This window comes from Emys orbicularis, chromosome 22 (genome assembly GCF_028017835.1).
Source record: "Emys orbicularis isolate rEmyOrb1 chromosome 22, rEmyOrb1.hap1, whole genome shotgun sequence".
In the NCBI taxonomy this organism is placed as follows: domain Eukaryota; kingdom Metazoa; phylum Chordata; order Testudines; family Emydidae; genus Emys; species Emys orbicularis.
Genome location: NC_088704.1, coordinates 19,909,665 through 19,932,872, shown reverse-complemented (window position 1 = coordinate 19,932,872; position 23,208 = coordinate 19,909,665). Strand labels below are relative to the sequence as shown.

At 41.9% G+C, this 23,208-nt stretch overlaps 1 protein-coding gene across 1 annotated transcript in view; it reads right to left on the bottom strand.

Annotated features, from left to right (window-relative positions):
* Positions 1-1,370: 1,370 nt before the first annotated feature.
* Positions 1,371-23,208, bottom strand: part of PRDM16 (PR/SET domain 16) — a 431,201-nt gene continuing 409,363 nt past the window's right edge. The window contains exons 12-18 of the mRNA XM_065421282.1: positions 19,538-19,707; positions 18,273-18,350; positions 10,697-10,866; positions 9,411-9,585; positions 6,312-6,542; positions 4,454-4,628; positions 1,371-1,505 (exon numbers count right to left, since the gene is read on the bottom strand). Coding sequence (XP_065277354.1) covers positions 1,371-1,505; positions 4,454-4,628; positions 6,312-6,542; positions 9,411-9,585; positions 10,697-10,866; positions 18,273-18,350; positions 19,538-19,707 — 1,134 coding nt within the window. The remainder of the gene's footprint in view (positions 1,506-4,453; positions 4,629-6,311; positions 6,543-9,410; positions 9,586-10,696; positions 10,867-18,272; positions 18,351-19,537; positions 19,708-23,208) is intronic.

The following is a 23,208-nucleotide window of genomic DNA, read 5'->3' as shown; positions in this document are numbered from 1 at the left end:
GGCAAGTTTGCGGCACCCCTGATTCAACTTGAAGTCACTTGGTGGCATGCACCTGTCTTACCTTCAGACAACCCTGATTCTGTAACAGCATATCTAGGCATTTCTCAGCACACACATTACAAATGTCGTCAGAGTAGCCAATGTTATCCTTTATAATAGTTCTAACCCCTTTCAGAATTATGTCCAGGTTTAGCTTTACCTATAAAAATCACAGCTAGAACACCAGGTTGTTATTACAATGTAGAAATAGCACAAACTAATGTCACAGGATTTCTGGAGGCTGCTTTATGTCAGCAAAAGAGCTGAGACTTCAAAGCAATTTAACATCATCCGTAAAAAATTGCAAGTAATTGTAGATCCAGAGAGAAAATACATTTCCTTAGCCACATGCTTGAGGAGCTGAGCTGCACTCATAAGGTTATTAAAAACAAGGATTTTTTGTAGTCATATTATCAAAATTATGGGGTAAATGATGGCAGGGTACTCGGCATAAGCAACCACCAGCAAACCAACACAAGGGCACAGGGCAGAGGGTTCTTCCCCAACACTGAAGAGAGCATTTGAAAGACCCTCTGGGAGAGAAACTACACAGGAGCTTTCTAGGGTCGAGCTTCCGGGGCATTGTCTATGTATTTGTGTGCATGTATGAGCAACCCCAGCAATGCTCCTTCTGCACCAATTATTTGTGCTCTTGGCAGAAGCTAGCCCTGCTTGGACATTGCATGTCGGGGAGCGTGGCTTCCCACAACAGAGACTCACAACAACACTTTGCAGTGTAAAGATGAGTGCTGTTGTGGGGGGTGCAGAATTTCACGCTCTTTCAAAGAGCTATGTTAAGTAAAATGGGTCAAATTCACCGTTCCTTGGTATAACTCTGGTGACTATATCAGAATGATACCAGGGATGGATCAGCTCTAGATCTCTTCCCCCTCTTATGACTGCTCTTCAGCTGAAGTGAATGTGGTGTGTGAGGGGGGCAAGGGGTCGAATGACTTCAAGTTTTAGTTTATAAGCAGAAACCAGCTGGCTCAGTTATATTGTCTTGTAACTGTAAAGGGGCCAGTATTTGATTGCACCATTGCAATTCACTTATGGTTTACACTATTCTTAGAGATGGTGGAATCCTAGGGCTGCTTCAGGGCTATCCAGTTTGGAGAGTTTCTTTCTAACAAATTAGAAACGAACGACTGTGGATAGATACAAATCTGGGAATTGCAGGTCACATGTGACAGGTTTATTCTCCCAGCCAAAAGCCCAGACGACTCCCTGAGGCCCTCTGATCCATCTTCTGCGTGCTAGAATTTCTGATAGGGCAGTCACAGCACCACCACCTCCTCGCTCCGACTCTGAACCAGTGCCTTCTCGACCCGTCAGAGATGGTTGATGGGATTAAAGGTCCCCGACTCTGAGGCTGCTCCTGCCATGTTCAACCAAGCATCCAGAGAATTCTGGGAAGAAGTGTGAAGGGGAGCGTTCTCAGAAAGGGACAGCATCATTGCATAAGCCTAAAGGAGGGGAAGAAGCAGAGGAAAGGAAATGGGTGAATACACACTCCTGGGTCCTGGAATAATCCACATGAAGTTGAGAGTCATTTAACTATTTACATACCAGAAAGTCAGGACAGTCAGTGTCAGTCACTTTGGTGCGGGCTGGGGATCCCGCCTGCCAATCAATACTTATGTTCACACATGAGGAAAAAAACGTGGCCCTTGCCATAGAGTTTTACCAGGCCGCAGTGGGTTTGGAAGGGCATCTCAAACACACCCCTTAACTTCCTTCCTTGCACCTTGCACTTCATGACAAATGCTGACACTTGCATCTAGGCCCCTCTCCTAGAGGACATTACTCTTCCCACCGAACATATCCAGGGAGTTCTGGCTGCCTTTTTTCACATAGTTTTCAAAAGTGCATATGGAACAGTGTGCGTTGCTGAGTGAGTTGTGCCGAGCCCCGCCCCCGCCCCCCCCCCCACACACACACCTGGGCATGATAACTTTGCGGTGCACCTGGGGAAGACAGTGAAACTTTGGCCTTCAGAAGTTATTGCTGACTCATAAAAGGAGAATTGTAACTGGGGGTTCAGCTATACAGGACAAAAGGGACTGAGTGACTCCGTGGAGATGAGCTTGCGTATGGCATGTTATTTCATTTACTGAGCATTTCCATTGTGTCTGGAAGGAGCTGGAGCCTGTGTGTGTCAGTTTGGCAATGTAAGTGTGGTATAATTGTGTGTGTTTATTGCAGCACTACCAGCCGGCAAAGCCTAGTCCATGAATGAGCAGAGACCACTGCTTACTGGAGAGTAATGTGGTTGCTTTGCTGCTACCTAGCCCTTCTCCCGCCTCCACTTTTGTCTGTCTCATCCATTTTTTGCATCTTGTCACAACCCGGGTCCTGATCCTTCAAAGATTTATGCATGTGCTGAACTTTGCACATTGTGAGTTAAAATCTCTGGAATTACCCACGGTGTGTGACGTTAAGTACGTGTATAAATCTTTGCAGGATAGGGGCCCTGGATTGGACGCTCGCTTTACTGCAGATGTCTGTACGGTGCTTAGCACAATGGCACCCGGAGCTACTACTGCAACACAAATTTAATAAAGAATAGTAATAAAACTGCCCCAAAACTCCAATTCCAACTTCCCCCTCCCCCACAGGAAGCTCAAATTCAGATCCAGTTCTCAATCTGACCATTGTATCTCATGCTCATCTGTATGTGCTGTAGAGCATTCTGCTTTATGGTGTTTGCATGGATGTGTGCATTTCAATACTACAGTGACAGTGAGCCAAAACTGATAGAAAGGTAAGATTTCTGTGCTGGTCTGACCAGATAAATATTGTTTTCCCACCGTATTGTCTGCAGTAATACATGCAGAGCAGAGAATTTTAAATTGTCCAAGTTATATCATATTTGACAATATGTAACATGTCTTAGATCTCACTTACTACAAAATTACTTAAAAAAAAATCATGTGCCAGATCTAACATTGCAGTCAAGAAAAATCAAGTTGTGCCTAAATAGTTAGTACACTCAGCGTATTAGTAAAAGGACACAGACAGAGGCATGCAAGTGGCTTGTGTTGAAAGGATAAATGAGCTCTTTTTTTCACTAGAAAAGAACTTCAGTGCTATCTTCATAGCCAAAATACTCCCTTAAGTGCAGTCAAATCTGTATAAAATACCCACGCTTCCAATAGGCAACCCCCACCCCAACTTCCTGACCCCAGTCTTAAGCAGTCACTATAAAGTAGCCTTAGGGTTTCCAGCACAATCCCCTTTGACCTTTAATTAAAGACCCACCTCTATTAGGCAACTGCATTTAGTTGCACCTTTGGGTGGTCTTTAAGATAAATTGTATTGTATTCCTGTTGCTTAGAGGACAGAACGACTCCAAGTACAGTAGCTGATCTCATCCCCAATAAAACCCCAAGCAGAGGTAAATATACTCAAACCTGCACTAGTATTCTTAAAAGAAGCATTTGAACTACGTGGCCTCTTTTAAGCAGATAAGAACAGATGGACGATGGCAAAAAGTTTGCAGGTTTTCTGCAGACCCTGTCTCTGAATTTTGTCTCAATGTATCCTCTTTGTTCTGGTAATGGGGCTGGACATCTCACAGAATGGCTCCCTCATAAGATCTGTTGCTGCTTTATTTGGACCAGGATGCAAACTTCATGAGAACAGAGCCTCTCATGGCATTTCTGCTTATGGCAAAACCAACGAGCACAGAGCCATGCTAATTTAAAAAAAAAAATTTTTCCAAGTTCTTTCAAATTTCAGGATTTTGTTTCGAGTTTTGGAAGAAGGCCTGCATCAGCTTTTGCTGTGCCTGAACTGGTATGTCTTTTGATAAGAAGGGGGGATTTTATTTTAAAGGCGCGTTAGGTTTAAAGCTTAATGCACAAAACAATGGCAATTTCTAAATTTGCTTAAGATGATGCAGTTCTCCAAGCAAGTCTAGAAACTATCATTCTGAATTAGATTTTATGTTTTTATTATTAAATCCTGTTATATTTTACTGCTGTTTCAAAGGGCCAGATGCTCAACTGGTGTAAATTGTCATTATTCCAGTGAAAACAATATATTCCAATATATACCAGCTGAGGATTTGGCCCAAAGTTTGTAACTATTGCATTATCATATTTCTATAGACAGATATAGAGAGATGAACCTACATCACTATATAGCTCTAACCCTGCACTCACTCCACAAGGTTATAATGGTACGTGGAACTGATGATATAAAACTTGAGTTAAGAATTCCCTCCCCACTCCTATTTCTCCTGGACTGCAACATGGTAGCAAACAGTTGTGATTTACAAGTTAGTCTTCACCATCAGAATTCCAGTTCAGCATGGACAGAACACAAACCTGGCTAAAGGAACCCAGCTGTTTGATAATCCCATGCTAAATGCTGGAGGTAAGCTCGGTAAAATGTTCTGTCATATACCTACCTGGTTTTTAGCCTGCCTGTACAGAGTCTGTTTTATTGTCTCAGAGTCTAAGGTGGAATTAAACACATCTTTAACTTCAAATGCTTCCTCGGCTGCTTTGCGAAGATCCAGCCCCTTCCCAAAATTCGGCATCTGCTCCAAATCTAACAAGCCGGCTTCTTCCTCCTCAATACACCTGTACCAATGACCAGGGGAAGGGGTTGACCTGTTGTTAGCTTATCTTACCGTTTACAGTCTAACCAATGTGTGTGTTGCTAAGTCAGTGCCTGCATGCACATACCATGGGGTTCTCACAAGCCACATGCATGAAGAGACAGACAGGTGGACAAAAAAATGCACATGATGCAAGGAGCAAAGAAAAAGTGGAATGCATGGTTATGCACATACATCTCAAGCATTAGTGCTACCATATGTTCTGTGGTTCGGTGTGGTTACCGTTTTCATTCTGGTCTCCTATTCAGAGATGCCGGATTACTAGCTAGTCCTGAAAGTTGGGGGAATAGAGCCACTGCACCATATTCCCCAGGGGTTACAATAGGCTTAATTGGAAAGCGCTAACACACTGAAAAAAAACCCTTTGAATAGAATAATAATTTGCATGTCATAGCACTTTTCATCCATGGATATCAAAGCATCATTAGTGGATAGAAACCTGTGGCACAAGAGAGGCTAAGATCTACGATTTCAATAGTGGACTTTAATGTTAAGTGCCCGTTGTTTTGAACCAACTTTAGATACCTACGGCCTGATTTTCCCGAACACCAACGACCCCAATGGAAGTCAGTGGGAGTTGCAGGTGCCCCTCCCCTCTGAAAATACTGAGAGTCAAAAATAGACTTTTCCCAAACATTTAGGCTTAAAGTGACTTAAATGCTAGAGCGCATAGTGAGTCGATGGCAGAGTGACATATAGTAGCCTGGTTACCTGCCCTATCTACTGGACCACCCTTTGGATGAACTTTGGCATGCCAGCTCCTGGATGTAAGGCAACAGATTTTGTGAAAGGCAAGTGGGTAAGAGAGCTAACGGAAGGAGTGGATTCCATTTCCCACCATTGTTTATATCTTTACAATCAAACACTGCTATATTTTATTGCACTTTCTAATGTACAGTTATCTAGGGTGCCTTCACGCTAATGCTCTACCTCATACTGTAAACTACATCTGCGGCAGATAGTTGCCTAGCTTGGTTTACACAGCTTTCCACTGGGGTGCTTTGTATTGTCAATCTGGATGAGCACCTGAGTAAAACAGAATACCGATTAACTCTTTCAGAAGTGTCCTTTTTGGACTTGCAAATGTCCTCCTGATGGTTTACGAACCAGGGTGCACTGCACGGATGGGCACAAAAAGCAAACAAAGGCCTGGGGACACATCCACTCTGCCCACACAAAGGCCAGCCGCACTGTCTCATCTGAAATGAATGCAGGGCCTTACATCCTGAGACAAGAGGATGCTGCCATTTTGCTGCAGATAAAATGGGTGGGGTAGTGGAAAGCTGCCATTCTCTAGATTTCCTTGCACCAGCTCTCTTTTCACTGACCAGGGTTTTGAAAATCAAGACACTGCCATTGTGTCAGGTGGAAGAGTTCATGATACATTGAGGAGGCTGTTTTTTTCATGTGCTGTTTACCTTTCCCACTGTGCATTTTTCAGGCCTTGTGTATCTGTCTTTTTATACTTTTGCATTTCCGTTTATTTATTTGTGCTCCCCACCATGGTGAAAATGAAGTTCCTAGGGCAAACTGGAGGTATGATTCATGGTTTGAAAAATAAAGTGATACCACCCATGACCTGCTAATGACACAGGGTGAGAAATCTAACCCCATTCTGCTTCCCAGAGGAAATGGCCCCACTCACCTTCGGGTATGGTCAAAGCTCATGGTGAGGGATGTGGGCTCTTCCTCCTCCTCATCCTCAAACGTTCCTCGGGGCTCCGTCGTGGGTGATACTGTTTCATCCTGTGACTTCCCTGTCAGGCTGTCGTCATCTTCCTCCTCCAATTCTTCCTCCTCCTCATCCACATCTTCTGTTTTCTCATTTGCTAACCCGTGACACTGGGAGTTGCTATCAATGTCTTGGATTTCTGGCCTGGAATGTTTGAGCACCGGAGAAGGAACCAAGAGGTCAGCTGAGAGCAGCAATGCACTGCCACTTTGGTGCAAGATTCAGGCATTTAACCATGTATTTGTTATTTATGGTTCAGAATGGCTGGGGACAGAAAATACCTATTAGGTGAACTAATCTGTGCTTCCTCACCAATGCAAGATTGTTCTCTACAGTGTCTAAGAGCTAATGGAGTGAGTCAAACATTGTCCATTCTTAAAACTAGATTTTGTTCAGTCTGGTTTTAAGTATCTTCACCCTTTGGACTGTAACTTCTGTGGGCCAAGGGCCATGTTTTTCTCTGTGCTTATAGTATCAAAATAACCACTCGCCTAGCGACAAAGCTCCACATTGGGATAGGTTTCATTACAAACTTTCCCTAACGGCCAACCTACATCTTCCTTTGTCCCATTGCCCCTTGTTATACCCATACGGACATGAGAGGAAGTAAGCTGCCAGGAAATAAAACAAACCAGGTTAAGAGAACAAGATCCCATTTGGTAACAATGTGTAGTTGGAACAGTCTGAGATGCTGCTAGATGGAATGATAGAAGTTTAACTTTAACTTCTTCACCCAGAAAGTTTCCACAACCAAATTAATATTAAAATCAGGAACATCGTTGTCCTGTTGCTTTTGTCAAATGTAGGTTACACTAATTACATGGAGGTCCCATTCAAACATTTTTGGCTTTTTTTTTTTTAAAACCAAAACAAAAAAGCTTTCAAACTTGGTATCAGCGTTGAATGGTTATTTGTAAAAACAACAGAGCATCAGGAACATAATTACAACTGGCCCTGGAACGGAGTGACATTTGTACAACACAGAATGTCCTTTTTGGTTCCCCTGTAGATTAAATATCACTCAGTCAAAATAAGGTTTAAAAAATTAAGGGGAAACTCAGATGTTTTCCGAGCCCTGGATCTTGTCACTTAGTCTAAACACATCATCAGCATGTTTGTTTTAGAGAATTTTGATCGATTTTCTTTAAGGTACAGGCCCAAATTTGATTCTCCCTCTGGATCAATTATACCAGCCTGCGGAGGAGTTCTCCTCTTGTCTATTTTTTTGTCTACATCAGGCAAGGTTGAAAGATTCCTAATTTCCCTCAGGAAATACAGCGAACCTTCCCCCCCCCCCTGTTTTATTTCCACATGTGCAATCTAAACAAAAACTCTGGTGAGAAGTCTGTATCTGAGATGGGGTTACTTTATCTTGCTTTCAGGGCTGAGATGAAGGCAACAGAGTAGGGAAGGAAATGGAAAACATGTCTAAATTTCACATTTTTACAAGCATTCTGGGTGAAGTGAAGTGTTGCATTCCACATGTAAAGTTCTAAAGGGCTGTCACTATTGTAGCATTGGCAATGAACACGAGGCTGGCCTGCTGGTAAGTTAAGCGCTGAATGCAGTGTAATCATCCAGCATCAGCACAATTTGTTCTTTGTTTATGAATGCAACTGAATATCCAGGGCTGGGTTCACGAGTGATGGAGAAAACGAAGGGATCCATGGGAATAGAGCTGGGCAAAACATTTTGGACCAAACTTTTTTTTCCCCAGGAAAAAATAAACATTTGGCAACATCTAAACATTTTGGAAATTCTGGTCAGATTCAGCTAATTGTTGATTTGGGATCTTTCCCCCTCCCACCAAATAAGGAAAAAATAATCTGAAAAAAATGAAACATCATGATTGGACATTTTTTCTAATGAAACATTTCAATTTTTTTTTGTTTGAAACAACTATGTTGAAAAATTTCTTTTAATTTTACTTTAAATATCAAAAGTGTTAACAACAGAATGAAGAACCAAAATGAAATGTTTCATTCAACCCAAAGCAATTTTTTTAAACTTTTCAATTTGCCAGAAAATTCTAAAATTTTCATTTTCTGTCCTATCTGAAACAATTTTTTTTTACTTTTTGAAATTGCCATTAAATTGAAAATGATGTCAAGTATCAGAGGGGTAGCCGTGTTAGTCTGGTTCTGTAAAAAGCGACAAAGGGTCCTGTGGCACCTTATAGACAGACGTATTGGAGCATAAGCTTTCATGGGTGAATACCCACTTCGTCAGACACAGTGGGTATTCACCCACGAAAGCTTATGCTCCAATACGTCTGTTAATCTATAAGGTGCCACAGGACCCTTTGTCGCTTTTTACAGATCCAGACTAACACGGCTACCCCTCTGATAATTGAAAATGATGTTATTCATCCAGCTCTACTTGGGAAGGGGGACCCAACACAGCAGTGAGCCCGAGATGCCAAGTGACCAGACTCTAAAACCACAGCTGAGTTTTGAAAAGTGAACCTCTTGACTTATGATGAGTGTCTGATTACTTCCTCCGTAGTGCCCTTCCCCACTGAATTCTGTGCTCATGGGAGGGTCCTCCCCGACACTCGCTCCCAAAGACAGCACTTCCATTCCTCATACGCTACACACCAGTCTGAGCTGTACCACTCATTCTGTGACAGGGACTTTGGCTCCTGAGAGACTTAGACTCCTTATACAGAGCTTTCCAAGTCTTTTCTGCAAGGTTGATGGATCACTTGATGGTTACCTGTTCTGTTCATTTCCTCTGAAGCACCTGGCATTGGTCACTGTCGGAAGACAGGCTACTGAGCTAGATAGACGTTTGGTCTGATCCTGTATGGCCGTTCTTATGTAACTTCTGCCACAAGCAGAAAAGAATTGAGACGCTCTGTATAAGGAGTCTAAGTTGAGTGCCTTGCGGGATTCTCATTATTACTCTGATCTTTTCAGACTATTTGAAATCAAGCCCTGAACACGGAGATGGCTGGCCAGCCTTTGAACAGTCTGGTAAGAAGTGTCCATTAGCGTGGCTTTGTTTGTTTACCTTTTATCTGTTAAAGTTGATGCTTGATTCATCTCGCTATTTGCAATAAAATTTCTGATTTCAGAGAAATACGAGTCCTCTTTCTCGTCTAAAAGTGCATGGTTGTCTGGCTCCGAGTTTGGGGAGGAGGCACTGGTCCCAAGGTGGTTAGTAATGACTCCAGAGTGCTGGCTCACTGCACAGGGGACAAGGGACAAGAGAAGAACCAGGAGAAAGAATCAGGTATTGCCAACGCTGCTCTCAATAGAAAACAAGGAGGAAAATTAGCGCAATAAAGCATTTACTGCATGGTAAGAATTTACATTGAAAGAAAGTTTCAGGAAACAAAAATCTTGGCAGAAAAAGCTGATATCTTCCAAAAGTGAATGTGCACAGAGAGACATAATTAGTATCTGTACAGGGACGGGAAATATCATTAAGTACTGTTATCTGTCTATCCTAGGTTCTTATCTGCCTCCACTACTGCAGTATCTGAGCACCTTGCAAGCTTTAATGAATTTATCCTCACAGCACTGTGGGCAGGCAGGGCAGGGTTATGGTCCCCATTTGACATATGCAGGAATGGAGGCATGGAGAAATGAAGGGCCAGAATTTTAAAAGGTGCAGTAGGCACCTAATGAGATTTTCAAACATGCCCAGGGCACTTTTGAAAATTCTTAAGGGGCTTCAATACCTTTAATAAGTGACTTGCCCAAGGTTACACAAGCAGGATGGGGCAGAGCAAGAAACTGAAACCACGTCTCCTAAGTCCCAACCCTAAGCACTGGACCACGCTTCCTCTCTGTTACTATGGAGTTAGCAGGTCTAAATAATACGTCAAGTTTGTACTGTCACAGACACATTTCAGCATTACAGGCATTTACGGTATAAAAACATTGGAGAAGACGAATCCATTATAAACGTCTGTTTCTATTTGCTTGTAGCTTTCCCAAGAAATTTCTTCTCAGATGAAAGTTCATATTTTGGGTTTCAATACACAGGTTCCTTCTTGTTAAGTTGTTTTTCACATAAGCAAAAATCTATCTGCTTCCGTTATGTGAGCATCTAAAATATATTATTTCAGCTTTAAAAAAGTTTGTGTGTGACAGACACACACACACACTTCTTTGTAATTTTAGAAATGCAAACATCTAAAATAAATATTTTTCTCTTGCTGCCCAGTAATATTCACATACAAGAATGGAGATTTCCATGAAGATTCTCACATGTGACCCAGAGTGACTTAAATTGGGGATTTCTCTCTCCAGTGCCCCTAACAGAGTTACACAGCAGTGTTGACCCCCTACCTGGCACATTCTCATGTTCATGCTTCTTAAGGTGTCGGTCCAAGTTGGTCTGCTGCCCAAAGCATCGGTTACACAGGTGACATTTGAATGGCTTCTCCTTGTTATGGATGTTTCGAACGTGCCGCTGGAGGTTAGAGGAAATGCTGAATGACCTGTCACAGTATTTACACCTGAAAAATAGAAGCAAATGCCAGTCAGTGCAACCGAGGGGGGAAAAAAACCTACCATCAAACATCGCTCTATAAATCTTTACTTGACTGAGGACCTGGAAAGCATGGGGCATTAATCATCTCCGACAATTCTGATATTATTATTATTCAAGATGCGGAAAGAAGGGGTTAGGATTAATTAAGAGGTTAGCCAGTCCAAACAAATAGTAACTTAAAAGTAAATAATTACTTTTCCATATATAAATGTACCAACACGAAAGGAGAATTTATGTCTCTCAGGTTTCTTATTTTGTAAAGAAAGAAGAAGGGGGAGAAGGAGATAGAAAGGAAGAGAAAGAAAAGCCCATTATCTTGTAGCTTCACAAGTGACAGAGTCATTTGGAGATAAAATAGACTCTAGTGATTTTTTGTGAAATTTCTAAAGGGCTGAAGGAACAAAGAGATGCTCAAGGTGTAGGCCTATTAGCATATAATTAATAATAATTAATTAATATTTATATTGTGGTAGTACCCAGCATCTGCAAAATAATCTCCAGTCACAGAGGGAAATGCACTCCCTGCCCTGAGGAGTATACGCAATCTAAAAATAAAACCATGATTTATTTAGCAAATGATCATGCAAACCAGAAATGGCATTTGTAAAGGTGGAGAAAACCTACCCATTGGTGGGAAGGTAGTTGGTAGGAGCCATGGAAGAGAGCATTTAGAAAGGGGTGAGTGGGAAAGAGTCTCCCTTTCAAATAAGTCTCTGCAGAACCCACAGTTGATGTGTCAGCAGCTCATTTCCAAACTATGTCCCCCCAACACACTTTATATTCAGTGTCTTTGAAACAAAGTAGGAGTATACAGGCCTTTGCAAATGCAATGGTCCCTCGTGAGCCCAAACCCTCTGCACTCACTTGTATTGAGGAACAAGAATGTACCTAACTTACTGAAGAGGGCAGCTTTGAGCCACAAGGAAGGGTTTCAATATTGAAGATTTCAAACATTAAGTCCTTTTTATATCAGTCTGAATCTCAGTAAGTTAATACTCATCAAGTCTCTTTTCCCCCGAGTCCCATCACCACAATCCACAATAACAGTGGAATTATTTCTCCTCTGTGGACTTCTGCAAATCGTTTAAACTTTCTGGACCAATGCACTCATACCAGCATAAATCCTGAGTAACTATACTTACTTTAAAGGGAGTTGCTCTGGATAGATACGGGCATAAACAAGAGCAAAATTTAGCGCATTAAACCCATTTCCTGCAGAACACAACATTAAACCCTGCTGTTGGCCAAGTCTTGTTAATTTTATGAATGTTCCTAGTCCCATTTACTTCAGTGAGAGTCCTTGGGTGTGAGGAAGACCATCAGGATTGGACTCTGTTGTACCATTTAGCTCTGAAACTAGATTCAGCCTATCAGTAAGACGTAATGTTGTTGTTTTAAAAAAAAAAATGAGGGAGGGGTGGAAGTGTCAAAAATCTACGCTATTGTGGCACACACACCCCTTCTGGATGTGCTACAGCCTTGTGACTGTGACTTGGTCTCTAAAAATATATTCATATTATTGTTGGAAGTAACAGAGAGAGATATATTAAACTCTCCCCCCAATATTTATGGATTCCACATCCACTACTGTGTTCCCTACCGTTAAATCACAAATAAGGATCAAGACATTAGATATAATGTAACTTCATCCTCAATACACTAGGAAGCGCACACAGTCTTTTGCTTTATCGCATTTTTTTCAAACTGCCTTTCTCCAAAATGCTTTTCCAAATACATTTCTTTTTTAACTCAACTCTTACAAAATGAAAACTGAACCATCGATGAAAACAGAGCATGATGCCTCTTTGGATGTTTGCTTTTGTTGGCAACAAAAAAGCCAAAGAAATCATTTTATATACTGATGACTAAACATGCACAAGTTTTGTACGGCTCCCTTTCCCTCCCCAAAATTGAAGGGTCTGATTTTCAGATATGTTGAGCATTTGCAGCTTCTACTGAGGCCACCCAAAGATGAGGCTGCCCATCACTTCTGGTCATCAAGATTAAAATGTCCAGATAACAAAATGTCCCGATTATTCCATAGACACCTGGCTACCGAATCCTCCTCTTTGTTTTCTAGTCTTTTGAACTATAGTAAGAACATCATACAGGACAATGAAAGAAAGTATACACTTTGACTCATCAAAGTGGGGGGGAGGGATAGCTCAGTGGTTTGAGCATTGGCCTACTAAACCCAGGGTTGTGAGTTTAATCCTTGAGAGGGCCATTTGGGGATTTAGTTGGGGATTGGTCCTGCTTTGAGCAGGGGGTTGGACTAGATAACCTCCTGAGGTCCCTTCCAGCCCTGATAGTGTATAATGTCATATTTTTGTATATACACACCTACACACAGAGCTAAATACACAGTAAATAAACAAAGGTGATGCTAAAATTGGCAGGAACCCCCCAAATAAACCAACCCAAAAGCATGTTAAGCCAATCCAAGAAGCTCCCTATTAGCTGAGTGGACAACTGCAGCTTCCAAAGAACAGGCCGTCGCACTGAGAAATGAGTTCAAACAATGTGTGTGCTGTAAAACAATCAAGAAATTCTCAGGAATTCACAAGCTCTGACAAATCAAGGGTTCCAAGGGAAGCTGTCCGTGGGTGTGAGTGTTTGGGAGAGGGGAGGGGCACACACACTATAGCTCTGGCAGTCCCGTAAGGGGTATGACCACAGATCACACAGGCAGGAAGTGCAGGAAAGTAACACCCCAAGATGGCTCCTGTTTTGATTTGTAGTAAGAACAAGGCACCATAATATTCTAGTTGTGATTTAATCAGAGTATCTTAGTTCTATGATGACTAGCTCCATTACACAATGTTATACATCGGTGTTCTAGCTGCCTGTTGCTCTCCAAGGGTACATCAACCCTTACCCTGGCTTCAGGGTTCTGGCAATATAAAAAGGAAGGGGACAGGGATGCTGTAGATGACACAGATCTCTAGAAATGGACACAGGTCATTTAGCTTCTTGAATGTAGAAGCTTCTACCTCTCTAGGCATGACTTCTGCGAACTTGCCCCCTAAGATCCGCTCCAAATGCTGGTAAGACTAGCCTTGTGGCTATTGCTCCAGCCACACGCTCGGACTACCACTGCTCTGGCCACAGCGCTCCCAGTAGCCCTTAACCAGCTACTCCATCACCTCCACACCAAACACAAGCTTCTTGTCTTTGCGTTCAAGGCTCTTCACTACTGAGCCCTGCCCCACTTCGCTCTAATAACCTCTCATTAGCATCTCCTCCTTCACTCCAGCAGTGTCACCAGCCTTCTCCGTCCACCAGTCAGTGTCTTGTGCATGGGAAATACTCCTTGATAAAAACCCATGCAGCCTATTCCTCATCCTCCCTCAAATCCCTCTTTAGGGCTCCCCTTTACCATGCTGCCCACATCACCCTTCCTGCTGAGCGTGACTAGATTGGTGAGGACTCCTTCCCTGGCCTTCCTTTCCCTACTCCCTTACCTTTACTGACTCTACCATTCCTCACCCTACCTCTACCCCCAGTTAAAAAATTAAACCCCAGCCAAACATGTAATCCCCCAAGTGGTGCCAATTGCTCATATGTTATATCCCAATCCCTTCTGTCTGCTTTGTGTCTTTTAGACTGTATGCCACTTGGGGTAGTGACTGCCTCGTATCTGTGTTTGTACAGTGCCTGACACAACAGGGCTTCAGTCCTCACTGGGGCCTCTGACTGCTACCGTAATATAATTGTTTACTGCTGCTGCTACTATTGTAGGTCTACTTGCCACGTCCGGCTCACATTACTCACATGAGCAGTTCCAGGGACTTCAAAGGGAGTATGCATGAGTAAGGCAAGAAGGATTTGGCCCCATGTTTGTCAGTTTATTTAGATGTTCAGGAAGCCTTTGAAAAGTTTTGCTTGACAGGCCCTTGCTTTAACTATGAGCTATGGGGATCCAGGGTAGGATATGGAGAATGGATAAAGAGCTTGTTAAAAAAACAGAAAACAGAGGGACATGTGAAGGGAGGTATTTCTAATGTCTGTGAGTGCGGGGACGAGGGAGACGTCCTGTATTAAATGTGGTCCCAGAGGGGCCAGAACTTGGATTTCTGCTGGTTTTAATCTAAATAAATTACCTCGGCAGAGAGACCAACTTTAAATTTAGGGAAGAGGTAAATGCAGAGGCTGAAGGAAAGTAGAACACAAAAGGAGTTGCAGTTGGTTTGTAAACTCACTGACAAATTGCCAGTGAAATTTATTGCTGAACAATTTAAAATAATACACCGGCAGGCTCAAAAATAATAAGCAGGAATAAATGATGGATAGCAATGAGCCAGAGCTGGGGAACTTTGAGAAAGATCTCAGAGAAATAGTGGACAACCTTTAAGACCTCAAGGACTACGGAGACAGGGTTTAAAAAGCCAGTTGGAGAGAAACAGGCAGCTAGAACACTGATGTATAACATTGTGTAATGGAGCTAGTCACCATAGAACTAAGATACTCTGATTAAATCACAACTAGAATATTATGGTGCCTTGTTCTTACTACACAATAAGTAATATGATTCCATTTGTAAAACTTTACATTTATTTGAAGACTCAATAACATGAGCTGTAAAGACAGTAAAAGCCCTTAAACATATGGGTCCATATTCCTTCCCTATGTAACTTCCTAGTCTTGAGTGGAGTTTCACCAGGGATGCATTTAGCCCAGGATCTTTAACAGAAAACAAGAAAGAAGAGATTTTTATTGAACTATGTGCAATCTTAAATGACATGGTAAATGTCAGCTGTAGTTGTTAGTTTCAACTTAGTGCAGACAACAGGACATGGGGGCCGAAAAGGAAATTAAAGAAAAACAAATTCAAAACAGACGTCAGGAAGCACATCTTTATAGAAAGAATCACAGATCTAGGGAACAGCGTAACAGGCAAGGTTGCTAAGGCTCCAGGATTGGGTGTAATTCAAGAATCAATTAGATGGCATCCTGGAGGGAATAGACTTTTGAAGGAGGGAATAAGCCTTGTTGAACCAAATGGCCTTTGCTTGTTCTTGATTCTGGTTTTATGTAGTTTCAAAGCCGGAGGGGGAAAGCCCCCACAAAACACCCTTGTATTTCTGCGTTTTAAACAGTAAGAGGGTCATTAAAAAAACCTGCTTCTTCTGAATCTTGCTTTGCAGTTCATGGAGAAGGATGACAGTGTCCTGTTTTTTTACTACCTGAGTAGCCAGAGAAATCTGACATTATTTCACAACAAGCCAAACTTATTTTGTCCTCCTCTGAAGGAAATTGAAATAGTTAAGTTTGATTGCTTTGTTTTATTCTTGAGTTCTGAAACATACTGTTGAATTTTAGACCAGATGGGGGAAAAGAACTGTAAATAGGAAAGAATCCCCCCTAAATCCACTGTATCACAAAGATGTGCACACGTCATGATACAGTCAAATCATCTTTAACCATTTTGCTTTTAAATACATATGTATAGTACATTAGTGTGTGTGGCTCAGTAACAAAATAAGTAGCACTTTAAATTTTCAAAACATTGTACAAACTTTAGTTAATTAACCCCCATAATGTAATGTATTTTTTCCATTTTACAGATGGGGAAACTAAGACACACACAGGTAAAGTGACTTGCCAAAGGTGAGACAGTTTATCAGTGGCAGTCAGTAACAGAACCTATGTCTCCCAGTTTGCTAATTCCTGCTCTAACAATACTGCTTCTGTATTCAGGCATGTACATTTGTATCTCTGGGTCTGTGTTTCATGTAGGTGGTTTTGTTCATGTTTGTGCACATGTGAGTTTGAATAATCTTCCGAATTACAAGCGTGAACACGGGAACTGCTTAAAGAGTCAAAAGAAAAGTTGCAACAACAAGAACAAAAAAATCCTGAGAATCAGCCAGGTCCTGTACCCAGACAAAGTCAACGTTTGCTAAAAAAGCTTTCAAAACAATTATTGTTGCTAAAGTTGGAAATCGCAGTTCTCAGAGAGCAAAAGAAAATCAATGATAATTAAAGTCTTCTGTAAACATAGCACTAACTCTCAGGAGTACTATTCCAATGCAACATTGTCCAGAAGTCAAACCTCTATTACAAAAAAACACACACAGAGCTCATTTTCTGGGAGAAGACCAGATCAAATAAATCTTTATTTTCCTATCCTTTGTTCGGTTGCGTGTCTCCTTTTTTGGAAGAAAACTGGACTCACAATCTGTGTGTAACCGGGAGTGTGCATTTTGGTGAAACAAGGGTGTGGAGTGAATATCAGTATTCATTCACTTTGTATCAAATAATGAAATTGAAGAATTAGAAGAATAGTGAGTGGTTACAAAATATATGCCATTTTAGAGAGGCCTTACAAATAATTCTTTATTTAATGCTTACAATCAAAATTTAACTCTTCTGGAAAGGTTTAAATAAGGGGGGAAAAGTGGCTTCATTAAGTTAAGCTAAACCACCAAAAATGTCCAGTATGTTTGACCAGATGGCCTTTTGCTGTTCCTAAAATTGTTTATGTTTGCCTTTATATGGTCAACATCACAGGTCTCTGTAGTTAGCGTAGAGATACCCCTTGGTATTAATTACTAAATCACCATCACAACAATGAAAGTTAATGATAAGCCTCAATAACAGTAACCAAGGCTTGTTCTGAGAATTCTGATAAATATTATGATAAACCTTGGTGAGGACACAACTTGTCCTTCGCTTGTGTGTGCTCAGTTTTGCATGTACATATGCCTACAAACATTTTTTTTCTAAATTTTTGTGAGCAACCAATAAAACTAATTGGAAAATTGAAAGGAAAAAAAGTTTGGCAAATTTCCCCACCATCATTTTTCAGTGAAAAATATAAATTTTCCAATTAGCTCTACTAAATGTTCAAACATTTGCACCAAGTGGATTTTGCGTACAAAGTTTCTAGCCCTTGAATGTGCCGGGGCAAACAGGTATAAAAAGGGTGTGTGTGGGTTTGCACATGTGCCATTTTGTGCACACACAAGTGCAGACTGAAGTGTGAAAATCAGGCCCTTGGCTTATGATAACCAATACTTTCAAACTGACTAAGTTCATATTTATGTACTTATTTAGATTTCAAACAAGATATACAAAAAAGGTTCAATAATCTGTTATTCACGGCATCTGTGGCAAACATTAAAAGAAAACTAATCTGGCTAAACCCAACAGCTAGCTCACCAACACCCCCTACAAAACAGTGGGGGACAGTCTTCAGCTCTCATTGAAGTGAATGGTTAATGAGAGAGTTAATCACTATGTGTAATACAACGTTACTACAGTATTGTGCAGGGCTAACGTTATTGAAATCAATGGAATGGCATAGTGGTGAACCAGGCTCTCAACATGAAGAGAAGGGCAAGAGTATTATCTGGGCAAGAGAATCACCTGTAGGGTTGTTCTCCTGTGTGTGTCCGAAGATGCCTTGTCAGATTCGCTGACCGGGGGAAGATCTTACCGCAGTACCTAGGAAGGCAAAAGTCAAAGTAACCATGAGTGCCTTACTGCTCTGCAATACAAGGCCACTTCATAACCCCCTATTCTCTATCCCTCTCTGTCACTTATTTTGGTAACATTCCCAAATGAGAACATTATCCTTTCTCAAATGACCTGTGCAACAACACACTATTAAAGTGCAGGAGAAGCTGGTACAATCAATTGTATTTAAGATGCAAACTAAAAGGAAAAGGGCAAAAGACACTTGGTTATGCTCAAATGCTGAGAATGAACAGGAAAGCAGGATCAAATACCCATCATTACATGACTATAAATTACCATTGTCTGGAAGAACTACTGCAGGTGCGACCATCTGCTTCGAACCAGGCGGTTCAGCTTTAGGAAGTGGTAAGAGACCAGAAAGCAGGAAAATAAGAAAGGGAACTGGATTTCACAATAAACACAAAAGGAGGAGTGGATATATTTACACACAGAGAATGCACCATGATAACAACAAATAAAGCTTTAAAATTCTGCCACTGCAAAACCTGACAGTTAATGTTTCCATGTGGGGAACATGAACCAGCATGGATTTACATGAGGAATAATAGAATCCCGGGATTTCTGAATACCTAAGTAAAATCTCAGACTAAAGACTAGATGTCAATTGTGGACAAAATGGATGCATCCACCCTCCCAAAAATGCAATGAGAATTAGCACAAAAAATTGGTAATTGCACATAAAAATATGGGTGTGTAGACGCAGATTATTATTACTCAATATGCATGCTCAGATATGGGGTTTTGCAGATGGAATGGATCCAGAAATATTTTTGTGGCTATGCCTACATTTGACATATTGCTGCATAAAATATCATTTTAAGTGGCAAAGTTTCGGATTGTTGAGGCTACAATGAGCTTGCATTATAAAGCCTTATTTTAGCCGCCCCTCCCCCCCAAATAAATTTGCTTTAGAAAATTCTCTTTGGCCTGATAATTGCTAGATTAAGGTTATAGGTAAAAGGAGGATGCTGAATTTTCTTCAAACAAAAACAAACAGTTTTAGAATTAATGTGTCCTCTCAGATTCTGCTCTGTGTATCTGTTCTCCACGTGCCCTAGAACATGTCTGTATTGGATGTTGCCTTAACAAGTATGGAACCAAACTCCCAAACGGAGCATCTCGGGTTAGTTCTACTGGCAGTGCCTGTCCTTTACCTGCAGGTATAGCGCTCCTTGCCCTTGCGCAGGATGGGGTCTGACAGCGTAGGGGGCGGGGACCGGAAGTTGAAGGAGTGATGTGGGAGGGCCTGCAGGGATGTGCTGGTGTCTGCTTTCATGGCCGCAAAACTCTCCAGTTTCTCCGTCATAGTTTCTATGGCTGACATCTGTTTGTACAAGTAGAGAAGTCGTGTTATTAAAAGCCACTGAAAGAAGAATGCCAGAGGCACAGAACATGTTTCTCAGCTGTACTGTGTGTTTCCGAGGCTACTGCAGGCTCTAGCTCACACCCTCAGAAGCCAGCTCAACAGAATAAAATAGATTCACTTAAACCCAATCAATGCCCTTGGAAATAATTAACCAGGCTCTGAGAAATCAGCCGAAGATTCAGCTGATAAAGCCAAGCTTGGGTGTGCAATAAGCATCAGAATTTAGAAGCTGTATCAGGCACATTTCTATCGTCTGCTATGCCCATATGTTGACTTTTGGCATTAATAACAACCTCAGAACGCACTTGGCTTCTCTCTCCCCTTATCTAAACGAGGCTCAGGGCAGTGGCGGTGAAACTAGATAAAAGTGTTGAATGCACAAGTTGTAGAGCAAACACTTCCCTCAAACACAAAACAAACACAGGCTGGGAATGTAGCATACAGCATTTCGTTTTTAACAGAGCATCCACTACACTTACAGTCTCACCAAGGACTTCAGAGGGAGAGGGAGAGACAGACAACCCCCGCGTGAAGAGGAAAGGAAGGTTTCAGACTGGAAGTGGCTCACAGGGAGGAGGCAGGAGAATTCTAGATGTATGGAGGGGGAAAGAGAACAAGTGAAGGAGTGATCGCCAGCCATGGAGAAGGGACAGAGATGAGGCTGAGCTTGGAGGAGTGAAGAGAGCAGACAGGGAGTAGGTGGATGTGAGGTCAGAGCTAGGATGGGGTGAGTCCCCAGAGAGTTTTGAAAGCTAAGAGGGCAATGTTTTAATTAGACACAAAGAAGGCTAGGAAGCCAGTAAAGGCAATGAAGGGGTGGGTGTGATATGGGCCCATTTCCTGGAGTGGAAGAGAATTCCAGCCAAAATATTCTGGGCTCCTTGCAGTTGAGAGAGTGAGGGTTTAGAGAGGCCATAAACTACATGTTTTAAAAACCTACAGAATGGGGAGGTGCGGGGAGGGGATGCAGGATTGGAGGATTCAGAAAGTCACAGTGGCATGACACAGTGTATGTCTACACTGCAATTAGACATCTGTGACTGGCCTGTGCCAGCTGACTCAGGCTTGCAGGGCTCGGGCTAAAGGGTGGTTTAATTGCAGTGTAGACATTCGGGCACAGGCTGCAGCCCAAGCTCTGGGGCCCTCCCAGCCCGCAATGGTCACTGCTCTATGAAGAAGGTGCATGAGCAGGGATGCACAATACTAACGGGTCCTTATCACCAGTAATTTCTAGAATTTATGGAAGCTGATTCATCAATGGCTGTCAGATCATCCGGGAATGGGATCGGGGCGCTGGAACAATTTGTATCGTGGGGGTGCTGAGAGCCATTAAACCAAACTGTAAACCCTGTGTATGATGGAAACCACTTCAAGCCTAGTTCCAGCACCTATTCATTGGATTAAATGACCAAAGTGTGATGGATAAACAGACCCAGGGGACAGCAAATAAATCCAGTCACATGCAAAAATAAATATGGAAAAAAGCAAAATGAAACGTTGTTACTTTCATTAGAATCAAAACGCTCATGCAGGAAATCCCAGGGAGAAATTCAATTTAGAGGAACTGGCCAACATTATTAACATTCGTTTCCCCACTCATGAGGATTCTTTCAAGACACCAAACTGAAAATTTGGGTGAAACAAACAAGCAAGCAATAAAACTGCCTCCTCGCTGCAGATTACATCATAAAGAAAAAGTGAGTGATGGGGGCAGTGGGATCCTGTGAGCTGGAGAGCCAGCCGCAGAGCAGGGGAGACAGTGAGTGAGCGGAAGGGAGTAGGAAGCCATATATCAAGACCTAGATGCTCTAGTGTACAGGAAGGGGTGACCTTTTGCACGTTTACACTATATTAAACTGGGTTGGGGGGAATGAGAGCCAAGATATTGTTTGACGACCAGCCATAAACCTTAAAAAAAGAGGAACAGTAAAGCCATTTCTCGTTAATAGAGCCACAGCCCGTTAGCTGGAGACTCACAGCCTATGATAAATAGTAAGTAACACTTAGCACCAGCCATTTGAAAAGGTTACTTGAGCATTTACAGCAAAAGTCCTGCCCTAGCTGCCAGTCATGTAACAAAACCATCATGTTAAAATGCTATCCGGATCTTTTAGAGCCATGTCACTTTGTCCTTTGCTGGAATACCTGGAGATATCTTTTGTTGTGCCCTGTTCTTTAGGCACTTAGTCAGAGATGTTTGCTAGCATGACAGCTGTGGGCTTATTTTAAAATTCTAAACACGGGTCATGGCCTCTCTAGTGGTAGAGGTGCTTTGTTATTTAGGGAACAAGTGACTGGGATAATAAAAAAGAAAGGAAGAAGAAAAGAAAGTTAACAGGTGGGAAAGGGTTTGTCATTAAGTAATCATGAAGTCATACCATTTATTTATGTTGTCTAGAGGTTCGTTTAAAATAGACCATGTCAGACTAACTGAAATCATTGGAGAGGGGCTGCAGAGAAATCCTGGATGAGAAACTAGAGCTGTGTGGAGTTCATTTGGCTTTAAGGGAGAAATGCCTTTCGAATGTTCAGTGTGTAAACCACAGATTAGGGCTCTGTTCTAAAGGCTACACTACCCAGAACTTCCTAAAAGGTCAATGGGACTATTCACATCCGGAATGGCTGCAGGATCCGGACCTACAGTAGGAGTGAAATCCATTCATTTCTCAGTTGGGTTCCAGTTCAGAGAAATACTGAAATAAATACACATGTGCATCTAGATTAATATGGGCTGTAAGAAAAGCACAGACAAAGACATATAAAAACCCTTTAATGTTGGGATTTAGGCAAACAACATCCCTGACATTAAACGGGTGGACAGTATGGATGAATTCCACACAACTCTAGATGGAAGCAGACAGAGAAGACGCTTTTATCTATATGATCAGATTAACTACATAAAATGGGAACAGTATGGTCATTTAATTATTCCGATCAGAATGAATTTACAGCTCAAGATTAAATATCCTTTGTACAGGAACCTATTGTACTTTTTAAAAAGTAGTTATCAGGAAGTTTCAGACTGAGTGATATTTAGGTTTTAGACTATTTTGTGTAATAAGCTATTAGAGATAACCAGGCCTTCCATATCTTTTTTTTTCCATGGGAAGAGGAGGGGGTCTGGACTTCATGAACAATGTTAATAGCCTTCCACCCAATGCCTGCTCTTATTCGGGGCTTGTAAATTTCTCACCGTCTTGCTGGACCCCGGCTTTGCCTTAGTAGCTCCTCCCTGCTATCAGATCCTTTACAGGCAGATATCCCCACTATTCTAATTCACACAAACACAGGATGTTCCTGACCAGCCTGTCGCTATTATCCAGCCAGCTTGAAGGAAAAATCAGGGGAAGTTATTAACCAAACTCTCGGGCTGATGCGAAACAATGAAGGAACTAAGTTTAGCCGTGAAAGCAGCCAGTATCCAGCTTTCACAAACCCGTGGGTTATTTATCCAAGGTG